Genomic DNA, 21,176 nt, shown 5'->3' with positions numbered 1-21,176 from the left:
TGTGCGTGTGTGTATGAGTGTGCGTGTCAGGCGCAGTATTGACTACGCAATTAGACGGAAGACAGGCAGCTGTTGAAGCAAACGAAAGCAACCGCCGGGCCAGCTACATTTTGAGCCCAATTTTTGCCCCAAGGTGTGAAAATATTTATGTACTAAATATATACGATTCTTGCTTGTTGTTGTAGGTATAGCAAAATAATTAAAAATATATATTATTAGCCGTGTTCCGAATTGCGATTTCGTTTGAAAATGCTTGAAAACGAATTGAAAAGTTGTTACCCTATTCTAAGAATTGTTCGAATTGTTTTAGGATTTCAATTTTTTCAATTTTCGACATATGTAGACTAATTTTAGAAATATTTTACTTTTAATTTAATTACTTTAAAAGCAAGTCCAGCTGCATTTCGTTTTAAGTGTGAATAAAGTTAAAATTCGTTTTAGAAAATTAGTTTCTATTTGAACTTTTACAAAATTCAACACCTATTCGGAACAGGCTTTTAGAATATGTGTATATTACAATTAAATATTGTTATAGTTCAGCTCACCTCCTTATCCTTATCCTCATTGTCATTGTTGGCCGTTTCGTGTTGGCGTTCCGGATCAATTTCCTAGATAGGCAAAGAAAATAAGACACATTAGTTAAACTAATTAGCATTTGGTCTAAATATAAATATATTTGGCATGCGCTTGCGGCTCATTAAATTTGATAAATAGCGAGAGGGATCCACTTACATCCATATCGATATGCACCACGCCCGTGGATCTGCGCTTGGGCTTGCGACGTCGCTGAATAACAGTCTGTGTACGATTATCGTTCTCCTTGTCGTTATCTGTGAATGGAGTGGAGAATAGCTGGATGTTGAGTGTGTGCTTGGGCCATGTTAGACGGTGCGCATTACCCTTATCATCATGGCCGGGCGTGGAGCTAGTCGCCGTTCCATGGTTGGCACTGGATGCAGACGCGGAGTTGGTGGCTGTCGTGGCAGTTGTTGTGGCTGTTGTCGAGGCAGCTGTCCCCAGCGTGGATGTCTCGTATCTACGCGCCGGCGGCGTCACATATGCGCTGTTATTGCTGCTCTCGCTGGGTGCTGAGACCGGACGACCCACCGAGTTGAGCGATTGATTGGAAGCGTTAACTGCAAACAATTTAAATAATGTAAATAAAGGTTTTCCTTAACTGTTTCAAGTCAACTTACGCGCATTGGGTCCACTGCTTATGCGACGCGGGTTGCCCGTTGTGCTGGCCAAATTAACCGCGGCCATCACGGCCGGTGCGCTGGGTATGATTGTGCTCTGATTGGGCGGGTAGGTGCCACCGCTGGTGATGTCCTCCAGCTTGAACTGCGCAAGAAAAACATATTAATTGTGGCTCCTTCAGATTAGTCTTTATATATAGTTTCTTTTTGAATATATAGCCCCTCTTAGAAATCTTCTTGTTTTTATTGTTTGTGTGCATGTGTTTCGTTTTTTTGGTATTGTAACAAGCTAAGCTGGTAATGTGTTGTTTTATTTGTTGCATATTAATTCAATATATTGTTTTTAGTCAAGGCGCATTTACTGGAATTGGCAACGATTTTAATGTTGTTTTTAGTAAATATTTTTAGTAGACATTACGCCAGACACCGTTAAATCTGTTATGGGATATTACCAAAACTTTAACCTTTTTGGACTAATAATCCTTTGAACATTACTTTATGGTATTTTGTATATTAAGTTCCTTTAAATGCCATTATATTATTTTCCCTATATAGCTATCAAAGAAGTTTATAAACGTATCAAAGAATATAAAAGATATAGAGCTTCGATCCTAAATTATTAAGTTCATTAAATTATTCTACGTTTTCCATCTAACTCGCCGCTGTTAGCTCAGAAACCCCAGTATTTGTTAATAAATATATATATTATAATAGATTTTAATCCTCCCTTTCAGTTACTAGATCGTTGAATGTATATAGCATCATTAAATATTAATAAAAATTAAAATATAATATAAATACTTAGTCAAACAATAAGCAAGCCAGACATAGCAAAAAGTTAATAAGCGTTAATTAATGAATAATATGCATATGTATATGTATACTATATACAATAATGTTCATGTGCGATATCATGTTTCCGAGAATATAAGTATACGTAATGGCATATTGTTTAGAGTGTACTACAATTAAACAAATACATAAATACATACATATATATATATATATTTATACATAGGATAGTTATTAACATCTAAATGCAGATGCAGAGCAATTGAGACAGGCGTTCAAAATGAGCATAAACATTTAAAAAAAGAAGAAATATATAGTACTTAAGAAAAATAAAAATAAAACAATGTTTAAGAGCTACAATTAAAAAAAAAATGCTTTACAAATTCATTCAATACGATACCCTTGCAATAACTCGGAATGAACAATTGTAATTTGTTTAAGATTAATATATTAACATATTCCCAGAAATTGCCTTCATGAATGGCACGTCTTCATTGTGTGAGCTCCTTTTGTAAGGGTATACGCAACTTCGGCGCACCGAAGCTAGTTGAATTTGCACGCTTTAAACATTTAAGTCCTCTAAAACTAAGAAAAAAAAGAACATGCTACACTTAAAGTTTAACAAAAACTGTTTTTGAAAGCCAGTCGAAATAGTTTTCGCACCAAACGTTTGTTGTTTAGGTCATGGTTCGATTAAAGGTCAGTTGAGTAGTTGAGTTGTTTGTTGTTGTTGGTTGTTTTTTTGTTGGTTGTTGTTGTTGTTTGCATACCTTTGAGCCCGCATCAAACTTGAGACGCCAAGACGGACGCCGCTCGGCTGCTGATGTGGATGTGCTTGAAGACGACGACGTCGATGGCGCAACAGTTGCGCCTCCAGCGCTAGCAACAGCAGCAGCAACCGCTGCACCACCCGCACCACCGCTCTCCAGCGTACGACGTGCATACAAGCTAAGCAAAGAGTCGCGCGCATTGAAATCCGCATGTGCGCCAACTGGCGAGGCCGTGTCCGACTTGGTATCCGTTTCTTGAGAAGATCCTCCTCCTCCTACACCTCCCCCAGTAGCATTGCTGCTCAGGCTGCGCTTGTCCCGCAGTCGTACCGGACTCTCCAGCACGCTGGGCGTTGTGGCAGGTGTCGTCGTCGATGCTGGTTTGCTTTCGGCTGGCGCTGTTGCTGCCAGCGCCAGTTCTGTGGGTCTGGCTTGCATTGCCTTGGACTCACCGCCAGTTTCGGTGTCCAACATGTGCGCTTGCTTGGCAACTGGATCAGTCTTTAGTTGTTTGTGGCTGCTCGACTCCACCGCCGACTCGACGGGCTTCTCTCGCCTCGAGACTATCGTGTAGCTGGCGCTGACCGCCGTCTGCTGCTCATCCTCAGCATCGCTGTCGGGAACATCAACAAATTCTGCATGGTCGCCATTGCCACCGTGTGATATGCGTGTGGCTGGTGCTGCCAGCGTGAAGCTAGCGGTGGTATCCGCATTGTCCACAACCGCCGCTGGCGCCAGTGTGGCAACCACAGCCTCAACTATCTCCAAATCATCCGCTGTCGTCGTTGTTTTCGGTATTATGGCTGGTGGCGGACTTGTTGGCGGTGGCGGTGGCTGCGCTTCCTGTTGTTGCAGGCTGCTGCTGCTCTCAATGTTGCTGTCGTCGCTGCTGCTGCTGATTGCTGTTGCAGTTGCAGTTGTTGTGCTTGAAGTTGCTGTTGCTGTTGCTGTAGTTGATGTTGTTGTTGTTGTGGTGCTTGATGTGGAGCTTGTTTCATTCTGTTAATAATATTAGTTGTGGAACAAATAATAAAAAAACAGTTCACCTGAGCGAGTCTCCAAAAACAAAAATCAAATGGCGTTTCTGGATGAGTTTTAGGGAGGGTGGATAAAGAGAGAGTTGAGGGGCCCCCCCGTAAACTTTTAAAATAAGTATAGTTACGATATACGGTATACGATAAAAAGAAAACATATACATACGACATACGTAGAGTGCCCCGGCACTTTGATATACTTGTAGAGAACTCTAGACGCATGCAAATTCGCACATGCACAAATACATAAATATGGTTTATATATAGTAGAATTTAAAAATCTGAGCAATCAGTTCTATTAATATATAAAAATAAAATTAACTTAAAATACATACAATTAATTACACTATTCTCGCTTTGTTACGCTGATGAAATCATAAAATAAATCTTATAGAACAAAAATACTCCACATGAATGAAAATTTTGATATTATGAGAACCGTTGCGAGTTTCGAACGCGGCGTTGGCAGCTGCGGCGGGCGGCGGTGAGGCAGGGCACTTGCTTTCAATTTGATCAGTGGCGCAATAATAAAAATAATTTGAAAAGAAAAAAAACTCGGATGCACACGAAATCTCAAACGCAATCGCAGTAAAACTCAATTTGATTGGCGTTCAGTTTTGATTGTTAAAAATTGCAGCTGAACACGCAGGCTAAATGAGTGCGCTGATTGATTGATCGACTGATTTGATTGATGGGCACGCTGATTGAATATATGATCAACTAGACTACATTTTGGGATTTGAATGTGTTCCGCACACACTATGCAACCAGGCAAGGTACTTGGTGAATTACTTTGGATACATTTGTTATTAATTAAATATATTTTGGTAATTTCTTTAATGAGAAAGGAAGAGCTGGGCCTTAAGCTTGACAATGCAATGCAAGATACTTTTTAAAGTGGTTCAAAAGGTTTTTTAAACATTATTGAAGTCTGTTTAGAAACAAATGTAGGCTCAGAACCACATATTACTCTAAGCCAGGTTTAGAATCAAAGTTTATCTTTACAATATTTTCACATATTTCAAGCAAACTCTCCTTTTGTTGCATAGTGCCTGGGTAAACGAATTGGAGTTAACTAAGTACTACCATAAAGCTTACTTTGTTAAAACTAGGCTTAACAAACGTGCTTACACACACACTCACAAACATACGCATTTGATGTGGGAGAGATACATATAGAAATGAGAACGACAAACACCAAACACCAACAAAAAACGACTGCAATGGCATGAGAGAGAGAGAGAGAGATTGGGGCAAGAGAAAGGTGCGTAACGTTTGCAGGGTTGCAATCGCGGCACACAGACTTACACACACACACACACATACGTACACATGGTCGTTGTTTTGAGGGGGTAGGGAGAACGACACAACAAATACATTAATGGGAATACCATAACCATAAGCAGTTGTTGTTGTTGCTGTAGTTGTTGTTGTTGTTGTTGGTGTACATGTGTTGTGGACTCTTCTCACTACAAATCACAATACTATATATAACAACTAAGATATATATATAGGTATGCTTGATGATAATGTGTATATGGCTGATCTGGCTGATCTACGATTCGCTAATAAACTTTTTTTACTGATTTTAAAGTGTGTGGAATTGTTGGATGGATTCTGTTTCACTAGATGTTTCATTTGGTTTAGCGCTTTAGCTTGGCCACACAAACTACTTACGCTGCTGCTGTTGTTGTTGTTATTGTTGTTGTTGTTGTTCATGCCCAAGTTCTTCTTCTTGACCAGCTCCTCGGCACTCTTGATCTCCTCGAGCGTAACGCCCTGCGTGGAGCGACGCGTCTCACGGACTCGTTTCGCGTGCGCCTTGCGCTGCGTTTCGCTCTCCTCGTCGCGCACTGGCGGCACAAAGGATCTAAAGATGGGGTAGATGGATACTTATTAGTCAAATTTCAACATATTGGAGCACAAAAGAACAAAGAGAGAGCACGGCACATGCTATATAATAAAATAAAGGCGTCTTTTTTATTTTTCTTAGGCGGAGCTGTGGAGTGTTAGCAACTAGCACAGTTTTAACGGCCTTCGGGTTAGCGCATAACAACAGTTAGCCAATTAACAATTACGATTCACAATCATGATTACTTGAAAAAGTTCTTGAATATATTGCCCGCCGATTGCTTGGGTTTTGGTTGGGTCTCCGCATCGCTTGCACTGGCGCTCGCCATAGAGCTGGCATTGTTGTTGTTGTTGGCAGGATTGCTAACGGGCGTATATAGGCATATATACATATATATAATAAACCGATGATAAAATATATAACTCAAAAATAACAGTAACCGACAGTAGCTAACAAAAGATTTGTGTCTACTAATTAGGCAACTATTAACCTACTTCTATGCTCTTTTTTTTAAATAGGATTAATTAACTCTGACATATTTTTCCTCTTCACTGAATACCCTTTATAAGAAGCGGAAATTATAATCGATATTCAAAAGCTATTTCTGTAACAATCGATACGTTTCTTTAGGTTTATCGTAAATCACATGAATATCGTAATACTAAATACCGTAAGTAAAGAATTCAAAAAGAATCGCTCATACGTCCCATAATCCATACAAAAAGCTATCAATAAGTGACAAGAAACTGGAATTTCTTAGCCCTGACAATTTAAAACCCCTTGAGAACTAACTAATGTCACATTACGACGAGAGAAAGTTAATCTTTAAATAAACTGTCTTTCTACTTTGTGGTTGACACTCACCTGCGTATAGGTGGGGTGAGCACAGTTGTTGATGGTGAGCTGAGCGTCGTTGTTGTTGTTGTAGTCGTTGTTGTCGCTGCTGTCAGCATCGTAGCTGGAGCGATTGGTTTCCTGTGAGAGCAGCAGACAAGGATTGAGAGAGCGTGAGAGAGTGGAAGAGATAAAAGAGAGAGAGAGCAAAACATTAAAGAGAGTCGCTGCATTAGATTAAATAGCACATCTAAGAGAGGTAGACGACATTGTGCGCACTGCCTAAATAAATGTTAAGTAGACTTGTTGTTGGTGCAATGAGAATTTGTCGGGGATATAGATACACGATATAGATACACTATATGCATAGAGAAGCTAAGCAAAAGCAATAATTATAGATTTAAGTTTAGAGTTAACAGATTACGGTTTACAGTTCTATTAATTGTTATCAAATACTTGCTAGTTAGTTACAGTTAGTTAGGAGTTATGACTAGGAGTTGCGAGTTTTTCTTTTGGCACAAAACAAACCTGAAATATACTGAGTTATCTTTGAGGGAGGCCGATCTTTGTACGCTATAAATTTGACTTGGATTTGCTGTAGTAGCTGCTGCTGTTGCAGTTGTTGTTGTGTTGTTGGTGTGTGTGTTGAATGTAGTTGTTGTTGTTGTGGTGGTTGTTGTGTTGTTGTAGTTGTTGCTGCTGCTGCCGCTGCTGCTGCTGACGCTGGTTGTGCTCACAGTTTTTCCCAACAGCAGCGCGCTCTTATTGTTATTGTTGTTGTTGTTATTGTTATTATTGTTGTTATTGCTACTTTGGTTATTGTTGTTATTTGCATTGCCGGGCAGAGCATTTGCCGTCGTCGCTGGCAGTATGGGACATGAGTTCGCCTTTATGCGTGCCCGCAGCTCATTGTACTTTTGATAGAATCTGCACGGATCAGATCAGGACGGGCAGATGGGCAGTTGGGCAGTTGAGCGGATGGGCAGAGCACAGGCAGGCGGGGCGAACGGGTTGTGGCAGGCGGGCGGGCGGGTTAGAATTGGATTTTTTTATAAGCGTTTGATGAATTGGTGCGATTTGGTGAATTGTTGTTGTTGTTGTTGTAGTTGTTGTAGTAGTAGTTGTTGTTGCACATAAGAAAAAGAACACACAAAAAAAATAGCAAAACAAAACAAATTTTAAATAAAATGTAAAAAACGTTCGTAAGGTTTTTCTTTTGTTTACAGTTTGTGCTTCACAATTTGCCGCTGCGCCGCAGCTGAGACCCGAATGCTCTCTATAGAATTTGAACACTAAGCGTTGCCCCTTTATACAAATATATATATTTCTGGAAATTTTTTATCTGATTCATAAGCTCTTTTGAGTGGAGACAACAGTTGAACAGTTGAGAGTGTGGCTAATTTTAAAAGTTCGATAATGGCCAATTCAATGAGTTCGTTTGTCTGTGTCTGTATAATGAGGTGTTGGGGTGTAGTGGTCTGTGTGTGTGTGTGTGTGTGTGTGTAAGCTGCGTGAGGTGTTTATTGATAAGCGACGCGCAATCAGCAAATGTGAAACACAAACGGCAAATTTAACCGAAAATGTTGTGCGATTCGTGACACATTAACTATACAATTTGTTAAAATATTAAATGCGGGTTAATTTGTGTATTTGTCGTGGAGTGTACATGGTGTGTGTGTGTGTGTGTGTGTGTGTGGCACGCATTTGTGTCTAGTTAAGCTAGGTGTGCGCCTGTATGTGTGTGTGTGTGTTTGTGTGTGTGCGGCTCAACTTACTTTTGATCATTCTCAAAGCTTTGCGTGCGCCGCAAGATGACATCGTTTGCGCTCTCATTAGCGCTTTTGCCGCTCAGCTCTTTGTCAGGAACTTCTGCAAATGAATATAAAGATTTGATTATTAACTGTTTAGCATTAGGGGACATATTACTTACGATTCTTAGTGGGACTGTCGTTGGGCGTGCGCAGAGTTTTGCGTCGCCAGGGCGCCTCCTCCTCGGCAGAATGCTCGCCAGCATGTATATGCTGATTGGGTTTAACATTTTCAGCTGTAAAAGCAAAATTTAAACACATATTAGTTAATGGCAAATGACGAATGGGGGCATTTAAATTGGTTAGTCTTGGCTTAATGCAGGCTTTAAGCACATTGAGGGGTGGGCGAATAACTGAGGATCTCAACAAATTAGCGACTACCTTCGCTCTCGGATAGACTTGTGCTGTGTGAGCTCTCTGTCGAATCGCTCAGCTCTGAATCGCTTTCAACATCAACATCAACATCATCATTATCATCAACATCATTATGATCCTGGGCAGCAGTAACAACTGTGGCAGCAACATCATCATCATTTAGCGCAACTTGATCGCTGGCGTTAAGCGAACCGCTCGCAGCTGCAGTGTGCGGTGTGGACAAAGACAAGACACAAATAGAGCAAAGAGAGAGAGAGAGAACAGAAGGAGAATGGTAGCAGGCAGAGAAAGTGGGGAGGGAGAAATAGATTGAGAGAGAATTACACAAACTGTTGACTGAACGATGAGTTTGATGGCATTGATGATAATAAAGATGAGACGCAAAACATGAAAAGTGGCAGCTGGAGATGAGGTGATACGAGGACGTGAACATGGACGTTAACAAGGCTGTGGCAAAGTTTGTTTTGTAATAAATGCTTGAAACTGAATCTTAACGCGCATGTGAGCCTAATTGAGTGGCACGAGTGTACAAAAACAAAGACACGCACAAAGTTTGGCATAGAAATTAAAGAAAACTTTTTTTTTATAAAAAAATATGCAAATAAGCAGCTGCGCTCGGAAGGCATTGAGGGTGGGTCTCTGAAAACTATCTGGAATTGGGTGTACGCACCATCCTTAGCGGCATCAGTTCTCACTTCGACGCGTACGAGTTTCATTCGTGTTTTGTCCACATGATTTTCAATCGCATCTGAGATTCTGCTGAAAATAAAATGATTTGTAATTGACCATATGTTTGGATTCTGATGGCCACTCACCTGATTTGACTAGATGGACGCCGTTTGTTGCGCTTATTGGCGCGCAGCTCTTCAAGGAATTTGACCATTTTGCGATCGGCCACATCGATGCAGGATTGGCCAGCATAATTGGGTATATCCATATCGGCCAGGGCCTCCACCAGCATTTCAGCTGTCTCCTTTTGGCCCCAGTGTGCGGCAGCATGCAATGGTGTCCAGCCATCGTTATCCTGCCTATCAACATTGCAGTCACGGGCCAGCAATAGACGTAGCACTTTCGTATAGCCCTTGGCGGCGGCCACATGCAACGCCGTTGCACCAGTTTTTGGATGCGGCTGATCCACTTCGGCCGCATCGCTGCGCTTGGCATCTTTCAGCATGGCCTGCTCCTCGGCCCTACGTGCCTGATCCACATCAATATTCAGCTCCTGCACCACCTTTTCCATATAGTTAATCATGGGCATGTGCTGCACATCGATAGCCAAGTCCAGCGCCAGATCGCCATCGCTGTTCACGGCAGCCACATCGGCGTTGTGCTCCACCAGATAGCATGCTATGCTGACAAAGCTGTAAGTGAGGTTTCGTTAAAAAGCTGTGACGGGTAGGAGATAGAAAGTGGTTACTTACCCGCAGGAGGCGGTTGCATGCAGCGGCGTCCAGCCCTCGTTGTCTTGCCGATTGATATCGGCGCCGTGCTCTATTAAAAACTCAACCATGTCGAGTTTGTCATCGATGCAGGCCTGTAAAACAATGTTTAGGCTTATTTTAATCAAACTTCACAAGAGTGTTTAAGAGTATAAGACGGCTTTAAGCTGTGACACATCCGTTTTAAGTAGCATTAACAAATATTTTCAGTTAAGGTGTTACGATCCGAAAACTGTGCTACATAAAAATGATAAGAATTTTATCATTCATACAAATATCTTCAAGAAATTTGTCAATTAAACTTCTTATTTCAAATCAATTCATTTGAGGAAAGGAATATGAATAACTTTATAACTGACTGAAGCCTCTTTTAAACCAATTTTGTTCTTGCACTTTTTGTTCACAGTTGATAAATTGATGTCCTTGTTTACAGTTTGCCAATGGCTTGTTTTATAGATCTACTAAATACATTGCAATATATATCTATTGTGGGAATTTTCTTTTCATCTTCGGGTTCAACTGCCGTTCATAGACTCTTATACTCGCTCGCTTGTTTTTGTATAAGTAATTGTGCCATGTTTTAATAGCTCTGCTACATTTTCTGTTTATCTTGCTAAAAACGCTAAAGTAAACAGACGCACACAGATATACAGAGACATATATTCGCTGCGACTGGAACTGAGCGTGGCACATGGACAACATTGTTTATGCGGATTTCCGTTGAAGCGAAGACATCGCCGTTCGCTCGTATGCACAATGAAGACGACAACAACAACAACAACAACAACGACGACGACGACGACAACCGATGATGGCGATGATATCATCATGAGCAACTCCGGCGACAGCGGCTTCTATGCGCCGCTATCTAGCGACAAAACCCGCCCAATGGCAACAACGACAACAATGCGACGCTTAGCAGTCAGTGAAATGGCGATAAGAATTCTTAACAATAAAAAATGAAGAACACAGAAGTGCCTCATTGGAGGGAGTCCGACTTAGAGATACTCTCAACTGCCATTCTAGCTTTCTTCTATAAAAGACTTTGTTGTCTAAGGCTAGGCTTAAGAATGACTGACAAAAGTATGTGTATATAAAGTGAAATATTTAAATTCTGAATTTACTATAAGAGAGTTAAATACTTAGTTTGTAGTATCTTGTTTCTATATCTAACGAGTTATGTTTATAGAGGCATGTCCCGGAATGGAAAGATGAACTCAGCTCAACATATTGATCATCGTCTCTCCGATATAGCTATTTTAAGCTGTAACACACATTTGAACAAAACCAATATACCCTCTCACCCATTTTCGATGGGCAAAAAGCAACAACTTCAGGCCTCAATACCAATACCAATACCAATGCGAATGCCCAGTCGACCAATTGTTGCTGTTGATAAGCATGTGGAGTATTTAAATTCAAATGTTCTTTAGTTCTTTGTATGTTTTTTGATTGTTTTATAGTCGCCATATGTTAATTTAGTTGTTTTTTTGTTTTAATTTAAAAGGGTCTGCTGGTTTGGAAATGCAAAAGCAAATTCCATTTCGCAGTAAAAACGCATAAAAGGCGCGCGGGCCACAAGGCACGGGCGGAGGCGATACAAAAACCAAACGGTGGCAGCGACTGTGAGCAATTTGTAAATCTGGAACGCAGCCAATTAATTAATTATGAGCAATTTTGATAAACTGACCAACTGACGACGACGACGACGACGACGATGGGCGGACCGCCCACGCGTGACCATCCCGACAACAACAATAATTGTGGCATGCAAAATTTGACATGAGCTATTTGGCTGACAATTTGTGACTTTTGATTTCTGGTCTGGTGTTAATGTCAGCCACATCTACATCCACAGCAACAGCAGCAATAGCAGCGATAGCCACAGTGAATTCTGTGCTATTTTCATTGCATTGAAAGCGAATTTTTTCTTGGCCAGCGAAAAAGGCGCTCTACGAGTTGCATGCTAAGTTTAGCCTTTTGTTTTTGGCACGCCATTGAGCGGCATTTTGCCCGTTGCCTCTCCTTCTATCTCTATCTCTATGCCCCCCTCTCTGTCTTTGTGTGAAATGTTATTCACCCCGCCGCATTACGTATACGCCGCATATTGCTGCAATCAGCTGCAACTTGTTGAGACGGCTTTGCGGCAGCAACAAGCCGCTTAACTACAAAACCCATCGCCCACTTTGTACACTAAGCTGCAGCATCCTTTCCAACTCTCTTCTGTTCGAAGTGTTGTTCAGAAGAGCATACTCCACGATACAGTGTGCTAATAACCTTTCGAGCGTCTTTCATTACGCAATTCCTCTTTGCATGTCTTCCTTAATTGTTACTCTAGAAGTTGACATTTACATGACCATATAATATTGTGTTATAGTACTCCTTAGAGATTCATTTTAACATCATTAAATTTCGTTATTCCTCTTTGCGCCTCATTCTTAATCGTCGGACAAGACCAATTGGCAATTCCTCTTTGCATCTCATCCTTAATCGCTGCACTAGCAGTTTTCATTTACTTGGTTATGTGATATTTTGTTATATTACTATTAAGAAATCTAGTGAAAGCCAACAAATCTGTACATAAGCCTGAGTTTCATGCCCGAAACTTTTTAGTTTGGCTAACAGAATGATTTATTAGCTAAAACTGGACTTTTTAAATATTTTTATATCTTACTTGGCATATGCTCTCGACAAATGGGTTATATTTATTCAGTTCTAATGCCTAAAGAAATTGATTTATATATAAATCTAATTAATTGCTTAAGCAAATGCTCATTACCAGTTGAGCAATAGCTGGCAAAGCGAACCATTCGCTTGTATAGATTTTTAAAAACAATTTGAATTAGCAGCGGAAGCCTCAAGGCACTTGTCCAATATTCAATGCGACTACTCGACTATATATAATATATACAAAAAGATTCGCATTTTGGATACACAATGGCCAGGCACATGGCAAAATGTTCTTATGGCTTATGGCAAGCCTTCATAATTTCAAATAATTTTAGTTTCTTTTTTTTTCGAGGGAAAGTTCTCGTGTATTTTATGCCACTTGAATGCCTCGCCCTCGCCTAGCTGCCAAAAAAAAATTCTATTAAAGAGAATGAAAGAAAAAAGGCGGCGCCAACTGCGAAGCGGCGTCTATTAATTTCACTCGGCTCGTTTTTTGCTCAGCCGCGTTATTTCTGTTACGTGTACTAATAGATTTTTGGCCGTGGCCAAATCAAAAGACTGGAGCAGAGCCACCTGTGCCAAGAGATTCAAAAGGAATACAGTAAATGCCTAGACATGATTAACAAGCGAAGAATGCATAAAATGGGCAATATAAACAGATTTGTTATATTATATTATATTATGCATGGCAAATTCTCGTAGCAGTTCTGTTTATGATAATTCTGATTATGTAGATTATGCAAAATGTTTGGAATGTGCGAGTGGGCCACATTACTCAGCACAAATTGCCCAGATTTATGTACATATAATATTATCAATATATATGCGAATCATAAACTTCTACAAGATAAATATAGTACAGGCAATTAAAAGCCTCCTCAAAATACAGCTCCTTTGCTTTTGGCATTTGCTATATCTCGCTCAAGCTTAGCTGTTACCAAGTTCAATAGCATATATATATTTAGCATACGGCTGGCTTTGCAACTTTATGACCTGTCCTTTTCACCTGTTTTTCGTATAAACTTTATTGATTTCAACTGAACTTTGGCAAAAACCGTTAAAGATTTGCTTTACGATTTTTGGACTCGCACATTTCCGCATTTAGTTGCGACATATAAATAAAATATTCACAAAAAGACGCTGCCGGTGGATCCACCCACCCTTTATATACAGATCATATACATGAAAAACTATTTTTGTGCATATTTCGTCATAGATTTTGCAAAGAAAAACAAGTCGGCGGAATGTGCCAGGCCTAGGAGATATCCTCGATGGAAACTCTAGGTGCCTTCTAAACAAATACAAAAATATAAAAACACAGACCCGTCGTTTGTTGGAAAGGTTTTTCGCAGGGATTGTTCTCGCTTGTTCTTGCAACTTTTATTAAAATCGGTGTATATAGTCCGACATCTCGTCATGTTGACCTGGCCTAAATATACTGGCTGTACTAGATGATGCCTTTCTGTCCGTGCATAACCAATATACCCTGCCTTACCCCTTTTCAATACGTTCGGGGTACACAAATTTCATTCTGTGTTATAAATCTGTGTATTTGTTCGCCTTAAAGGCAACAACAATTTTCCATTTTTTTTCTTCTTGTTTTTCACAAGTTTTCCCCAGCCCCACAGCCATGTTTGTGTGTGTGTGTGAGCCATAAAATGAGCTCAAATAATACAATCAGATGGAGAACTGGGAGCCAGCGGCAGTTGTAAAATGTACAACAATTTAATGGCAATATGTGCATTTTGCAGTTGTTGTTGTTCTTGTTGTTATTTTCGATTTTGCTCGAAATGGTATTATGCAATGCACTCTTTACACACACACACACACACACACACACACATACACACGCTGCAGACACATTAGATCGCATCGCATCGCATCGCATAGAATGATTTTTCAGTTAGCTCAATTCGCAAGATTTTCAGCATCGTTTGTTATTTTGGGTGTAAAACACCAAACGAGAAATAAATCAAATCAAATGTAGCCACAGCCGCAGCAGCCATTTATATGCCCCAAACATACATATATACATCAATATACAGATAGATATATACATATTTATACATACGCATGCAACACGCGCTGTGAATTCTTGAGGATGTTTGATTTGTATCTGTTGCTGTTGCTGTTGTGTATATCGCATATCGTGTGTCTGTGCGTTTTGGATCCGTTCGTCTGTCCGTCTGCCCCGCTGCTGAGAGCGCAGAGATAGAACCGGGCCAAGGTTACAAAACACGTCAATAAAGCGCGTTAACAATAACAACAGCAACAAAACAATATTATTTTATTATTATTGTTGTTTTTGGAAAAACTCACGCAACGCAACTGAAAAACTACTCTGCGATTTCCGAGACAGGACTTTAACGAGAGATCAGATCAGATCAGATCGGAGCAGAGCAGAGCAGAGCACACATCGAATATCGATTTGGGGTCACGTCGTCTAACGATCACGATTCATGACTTGCTGCCATTATTCTGTTAATATATTATGCATTCGTGTGGAGATATCGCTTAATTTGCAAAACTTGACAAAATAATTAGCTAATTTATGCGACAATTTAACCGGCCTCTGTCTGGGCCAATTGTCAATTGCAAATGGGAGCCCAAACTAATTGGCCAGCATTTAAGATAAGCGCGTATTCAAATTATGATAAATTATATTCAAGGCTTTTATTCTTTATACTTTATACGCGCACATGTCACTCAAATCTTAAAGACATCTTAATTATAATGTGACCAAAAACTGTTTCAAGTGTTGTTCAAACGCGTGTTCTTATAATCCGACAATCAAATTGAGCAGCGAAGTAAAAAACAACCAGAAAGAACTTCTATACGCAGTCTGAATACCCTTGCAGACATATGGCTTTATAGTCGGCATAATATCATAAAGTTGATAGATTTCTTGTCAAGATATCTGAAGTAACTCAGACTTCGTTCGATAAGCAGCATGGAGGGTTTTCTTACAAGAACTTAGTTTAAATGGCTGATCAAACTAGTTCTAGGCAAAGTTTCGTAACTGATGGCAAAGTTTCGTATAGGGTCACGGAGACTTCTTCTATTCATTACAAACTACATGACAAAATTATAATACCTCTACATGCAAGCGCATGACAAACTGTTTCAGCGGAAGACAAAATGGAATTAAGAGATTATGTTTAGAGGATATGAATCCAGCTTTAAAGCTGAAAACAAAGTTTCGAGCAGCAGCAACAGAAACTGCTGCCAATGTTTCAAATGCGAATTTGATAATTAAAACATATTGTCATTTAGCTTAAGCCAGGTTGATTAGCTTAAAAAATAATTAAGACATTCAAAGCTGAGCCTAGAATGTACCAGCAAAGAATTGATTTATTTACGTTTTGTATTTTGGCGTATTGCGTATTTAGTTTGCAGCTCAATTTAATTATAGCACTCAGAGATATAATAAATGTAGATGGCCATGCGGCATATTTATAAAAATCGGATTATCCTTGAACTATGCACGAAATAACATTGAAATATGGAACATATAAAATATATAGAATATATACCAACTGTATGTGAAACATGTGTAAACAACGCAAACATTTGTAATTTATTGCAATTTGCTTAAAACATTTTGCAGTCGTCTTACCACGCCCCACTTACCCGCCCCCCTGGCGAGTTGAATGTCAACGCACTGCGATGGACAGTTCCGACCTCCAACAAAACACCCCCTGCCCAAAGACTGTGGCTCGTCGTCATCATCATCATCATAATGATCATGATCATGATCATCATTCATAGCCGAAGGTGGCAGCCGTTTTGGTTTGCCATTGAATACGGCCGAGGCAGGTGTTTTGGCTTCAGGTGTTTGTTGTTTATGAATGAAAGCCGAAACAAACAATTTTCACTTGTAAAAAGAAAGCAGCAGAAAAAAAAAACCAACACACACACACAAGCGGAGCCTTCGCGTTAAGACTTTGATCATCAAAATCAGCGATGAATTAATTAATTATAATACTTACAGCATATAAGAAAATGCAATAGAAATTCAGTTTGCGGTTTAACAACAACAAAAAAAACAGCAACAACAGCCGCAAGTAATTCAAGACTGTGCACAGTTCCCATTGTTATTAGTTTGCTATAATTATAGTTGCCCCTCCCCCAACGCTCCCTCCCCCTCCCACTCGTCCGACACCACCTGTCAGACAGGCTGCTCCATATCTGATGATTATGTAGATATTAGCATCTGGTTAACAAGTGCGCCGCGGCTAAACGGTGAAAATCTCTTGGCTCTTAGCGGGCGCAGCATAATTCAAATCAATTAACTGCATTCAAAAGACAGTTGCTGCTAAAAGTCGACACACATATTGAATTTAACTGTGACTCTTTGGCATATAGGAATCCGAAGTGACTGCAAAATATAGGCTAACATTTAGGAATTATTACCTTTAGGAACAATCGGTCGAAAGGTAGGTTCTAGTAGAAACCATTTTTTTTTTATTTTCAAGACATCTTCGCCGAACTCTCAGCATTGATTAGTTTTACTATATGCAAATTCCTATCGACATCGGGCCACTATATCATATAGCTGCCATAGCAAGGATCGGTTGAATAGTAAGTTCTTGTATGGAAAACTTTTTGGTCTTTTAAGATATTTTGATTAAACACGACATTTAGATATTTCACTATGCTCCCTTCATTTTTGTAAAATCGTATTTATTTCGGACTATTATATCATATAGCTGGCATAGAAACGATCGCTCGAATAGTAAGTTCTTGTAGAAGAAACTTTTTCGGCACATTTCTATTATTTTCCTATTTACTTCTATTATTTTCGCTGTACTTTTGTGCATTATAAAGAGGATGCCTCTGCAAGGGTATTAAATCTTCGGCGTGCCTTGTTTTTCAATAAATTCAGTTATCGACTTCCTTTTGATATTTTCACTAACTTTCCATAGATTCAATTCAAAAAATAACCCCATGTGGAATTGTAAACATTTTCAGTTCAAATACATGAGAATTGTCTTTATTTGCAGGCTCTTTTGTTTGCATTGAAAAGCGCCACATGAAATAAATTTCTACACAGATTTTCAATTTGGTTTTTCCAATTTTTTTTTTCTTTTTTAAATATACTATATTTTTCATGCGAAGGCTTAAAGAACAAACGAACGAAATCGAAAGAAAAATGAAAATGATTTTGCGAAAATCTTTTCTATATACAAAACTATATACATTTGTCTATGTGTGTGTGTGTGTGTGCATTGTATATTTTTCTTGGCATTTAAAAATAGAAAATTTTTTGTATTTTTCTTATTTAATGCTCGCGCCGTTTTGCCGTTTGTTGCTATTGTTGTTGTTTGTTGTTGTTGCTTTTGTTGTTGTTGTTTGTTGTTGCTTCGAGCATTCGACTTGTAAATCGTCGGCTTGCATTAGAAATGTATTTGTTAATGTTTTAGTGGTTTTTGCGGTGCTTTGGAAACCGCAGCGAGAGCACGAAATACGCCTTAACAAATGAAATCGCAAAGTTACCGACTAAGACATACTCTGTAATCAGTTCAAGGCGTGGGAATATACCCACAACTTTTAGAACGTGATCGAGAGAAGAAACGATTTCTGATTGTGTACTAGAAGCAACATATATACGAGATTCATATACGATATACAATATACGATATTCGATTTATGATTAACGTTTATCTAGGCTGACAATCGATATTAGTCAATCTCGTAAAAACGTGACAAGCTGTCGATAGTTTTAAGTAAACCTGATTTGCATATGGTATATAATAGAGTAATAATAATACTCCAAATTTAAAGAGGGGAGAGTTCTGAGACAGATGTCTTTCTACATGGGAACCTATATATTCAGGTGAACTCATATGCGATGGGATATGCCTCTCTGCTTCTAACATACATTTGCATAAAAACCCATTAAGCCCCTTTGCATTAGATGCAGGGTATAAAAATATGTAGCATGACGTCGACGCCAGCTGCGACGCTGACATCGCTGCTCGGTTGGGCGCAACAGTTTCGAAAATGCCCCCACCACCCACTTCTTTCCGCCTGCTGCTAGCACTCCTGCTCGGGTCGCGTGTTCGCAATCTCTGACGTAATGTGCTCCATTTATACATTTCACAGCTTATCGATACACATGCGAGTGCGCTGGGGGTGGTGGTGGTGGTCGGAAGGTAGTAAGCGGGTCAGGTAGTTAGTATACGCACCTGATGCAAAGCGGTGAGGCCATCAACATTGGCCGTGTTAATGTCGGCGCCCTGATTGAGCAGCTGGACGACCTCCTCCTTGTCGCCGGAGAGGCAGGCGGCGAGAAAAACGCAGCCGGAGCTAAACTTGATGCTGCGACAGTCCTCGCGACGAGGCGTGGGGGCGGCGCGATTTGTGTCCGACTCCTCCCAGCGCTTCAGCTGCTCGGCACGCTTCATCATGGCCGAGTTGTTGCGCACCTCCATTGTTGACATTTTGACGGATTTGCGGTATTAAATAACGGCGCTTGAGGCGCCAACAGTTGCAGTTTGAAAATCTGATGTGCGATTTGTTATTGTTGTTGCTTTTGTTATTGTATTTGTAGTTGTAGCTGTAGTTGTATTTGTATGTGTTTTTGTTGCTGTGTGCGATCGATACAAATTTGGCCGCTGCACCGAGAATTTTGATTTGCACTATTTATGGGAAAAGTTGCACGATTTGTTATTTTAATTTTTCATTTACGTTTTTTTTCTTTTTTTTTTTTTAGCACTGATCACTTACAAATCGCCTGTGTGAATGCTGCTGCTGCTTCTTCTAGCTAATTATTAATTTTCTATTTTCACTCGTTTCGTGCCTACTGCTTTGTGTGTTGTTGTTGTTGTTGTACTTTTTTTCTATACGCTTTATCAGCTAAAACGGGCGCAACTGCTTGGCGTGTTGTTTTTTTTTTTTATCGTGTTTCTTTTGCACTTCACTGCACACATACACACACACGCACACACTTACACGCTCCCGGGAGCACAGACACAGCCAGACAAGCGCAAGCACAAGAACACGAACACGCACACACACACACGCACACACACAGAGGCGCGCATGCAGGCTGACGCGTTCTCTCTGCCGTTTTTCTTAGACGCTTGCAAAACAATTTTCGTGTTGGCATTTATCACACTTCTTTTTTGATTCTTAGTTTTCGCTTAACATTAAAAACAAACATTGTATCCATTTGCGCGCTGCTGCTTCTGCTTCTGCAAAGAAAAGATTAAGGCAAAAGTTGCGCGTAAATTATTTTGACATAAAACACAACACTGCCGCCTGGGCTCTGCCGATGTTGACGCCGACTGCGACGCTAGGGCGCTGCTGGCATTTTGAATGCAGTTTAAGCACAGGGTTGTCGCACTGCATTTTTATTTTAGCACACAATACACGCACAGTGTCATAGAAGAACGTATTAATGTGAGCATTAAATAGAAAAGAAAGAAGGAACATTTGTTGCTGCTGTTTTTTACACTTTGTTTATCATTGCAAGTATGTTCGCGCGCTCGCTTATTCTCTCTGCTTTAGCCAAGCGCGCGCGCTCTCTCTCTCTCTCTTACTCGCTCTTCAACAGCACACATACGCAATATGCAACACTGTGTGTGTGTGTGCGTGTGTGTGTATGTTACCAATTTGACATAAATTCAACAGCCGCGACGCTGACGTCGGTACGCGGGTAAATAGAACGAAGAACGCAACTAAAGATGGAAACCGATATTTTTCACTCAATCTTTTCGCCTTTTTTTATATAATGGATATGTCGTCGAATTGTAATGCCTAGATATACAGCGCGTAATTATGTAAAGGCATTTAACAGCGCTCCATCCACACGCACACACACTTGCAAACGCGCAGCACACAAACACGCATATGCAAACGTAGAGAAAAATGTATAAATTGCAGTAAAAACTTTTTCACAGCACAACGGCATCGAAACCGAAACGCACACAGACGCACGCACTTACTTTGCTTCTCGGCACGCGCAAATTGTGGGCACCGTTTCGGGCTCAGTCGCTTAGATAGTGCAATGCACAATAATACAATTTATTGTGCATATTTCGGATAAATTTGATATTTAATTTCGTTCACCAATCCGTGCCATTCCGTGCGGCCACGACAAAGGTTAAAATGAAACTGATGAAAGAGAGGGACAGAGCAAACGGAGAGAAGAGAGCGACCCTGTCAGTGTGACATGTTGCTGCATCTGGTGAATGCTCGCAGCTGTTAACGTAAACTGTGAGTGTCGCCACATGTTGCCTCAACATGTACGCTCGATAGTCTTTCGGTGCGACGCTGCTATGCAACAGTGTGTACACATGGCAGAAAGTAAACAGCTAGGGCAACACTGCACCAGGGCTGCATGGCATAAATTCAAAAATACTTCTTTGCCGCCCTACTCCAACTTCGTAACGGTTTTCTTCT

At 40.2% G+C, this 21,176-nt stretch overlaps 1 protein-coding gene across 15 annotated transcripts in view; it reads right to left on the bottom strand.

Annotated features, from left to right (window-relative positions):
* Positions 1–20,887, bottom strand: part of Mbs (Myosin binding subunit) — a 38,224-nt gene extending 17,337 nt beyond the window's left edge. For 3 of the 15 annotated variants that reach the window (XR_011416449.1, XM_070208444.1, XM_070208446.1), the window contains exons 1-17: positions 20,720–20,886; positions 18,959–19,966; positions 10,083–10,195; positions 9,477–10,022; positions 9,332–9,420; positions 8,668–8,862; positions 8,409–8,522; positions 8,254–8,347; positions 7,007–7,405; positions 6,509–6,619; positions 5,890–6,006; positions 5,470–5,662; positions 2,759–3,757; positions 1,197–1,341; positions 900–1,136; positions 733–830; positions 546–608 (exon numbers count right to left, since the gene is read on the bottom strand). Coding sequence is in view for 13 of the 15 variants with exons in the window: in XM_070208444.1 (XP_070064545.1) it covers positions 546–608; positions 733–830; positions 900–1,136; positions 1,197–1,341; positions 2,759–3,757; positions 5,470–5,662; positions 5,890–6,006; positions 6,509–6,619; positions 7,007–7,405; positions 8,254–8,347; positions 8,409–8,522; positions 8,668–8,862; positions 9,332–9,420; positions 9,477–10,022; positions 10,083–10,195; positions 18,959–19,213 (3,768 nt within the window). In the remaining 2 variants the exon portion in view is untranslated. Of the gene's footprint in view, positions 1–545; positions 609–732; positions 831–899; positions 1,137–1,196; positions 1,342–2,758; positions 3,758–5,469; positions 5,663–5,889; positions 6,007–6,508; positions 6,620–7,006; positions 7,406–8,253; positions 8,348–8,408; positions 8,523–8,667; positions 8,863–9,331; positions 9,421–9,476; positions 10,023–10,082; positions 10,196–18,958; positions 19,967–20,383; positions 20,692–20,719 lie in introns of those variants that run through there. The other 12 variants (XR_011416450.1, XM_070208439.1, XM_070208441.1 and 9 more) reach the window with 11 other exon arrangements.
* Between the last annotated feature and the right edge of the window lie 289 nt (positions 20,888–21,176).

Source organism: Drosophila virilis, chromosome 3, assembly GCF_030788295.1.
Source record: "Drosophila virilis strain 15010-1051.87 chromosome 3, Dvir_AGI_RSII-ME, whole genome shotgun sequence".
NCBI classification, from domain to species: domain Eukaryota; kingdom Metazoa; phylum Arthropoda; class Insecta; order Diptera; family Drosophilidae; genus Drosophila; species Drosophila virilis.
Note: the sequence above shows the minus strand (reverse complement) of the source record. Positions and strands in the feature narration are given on the sequence as shown.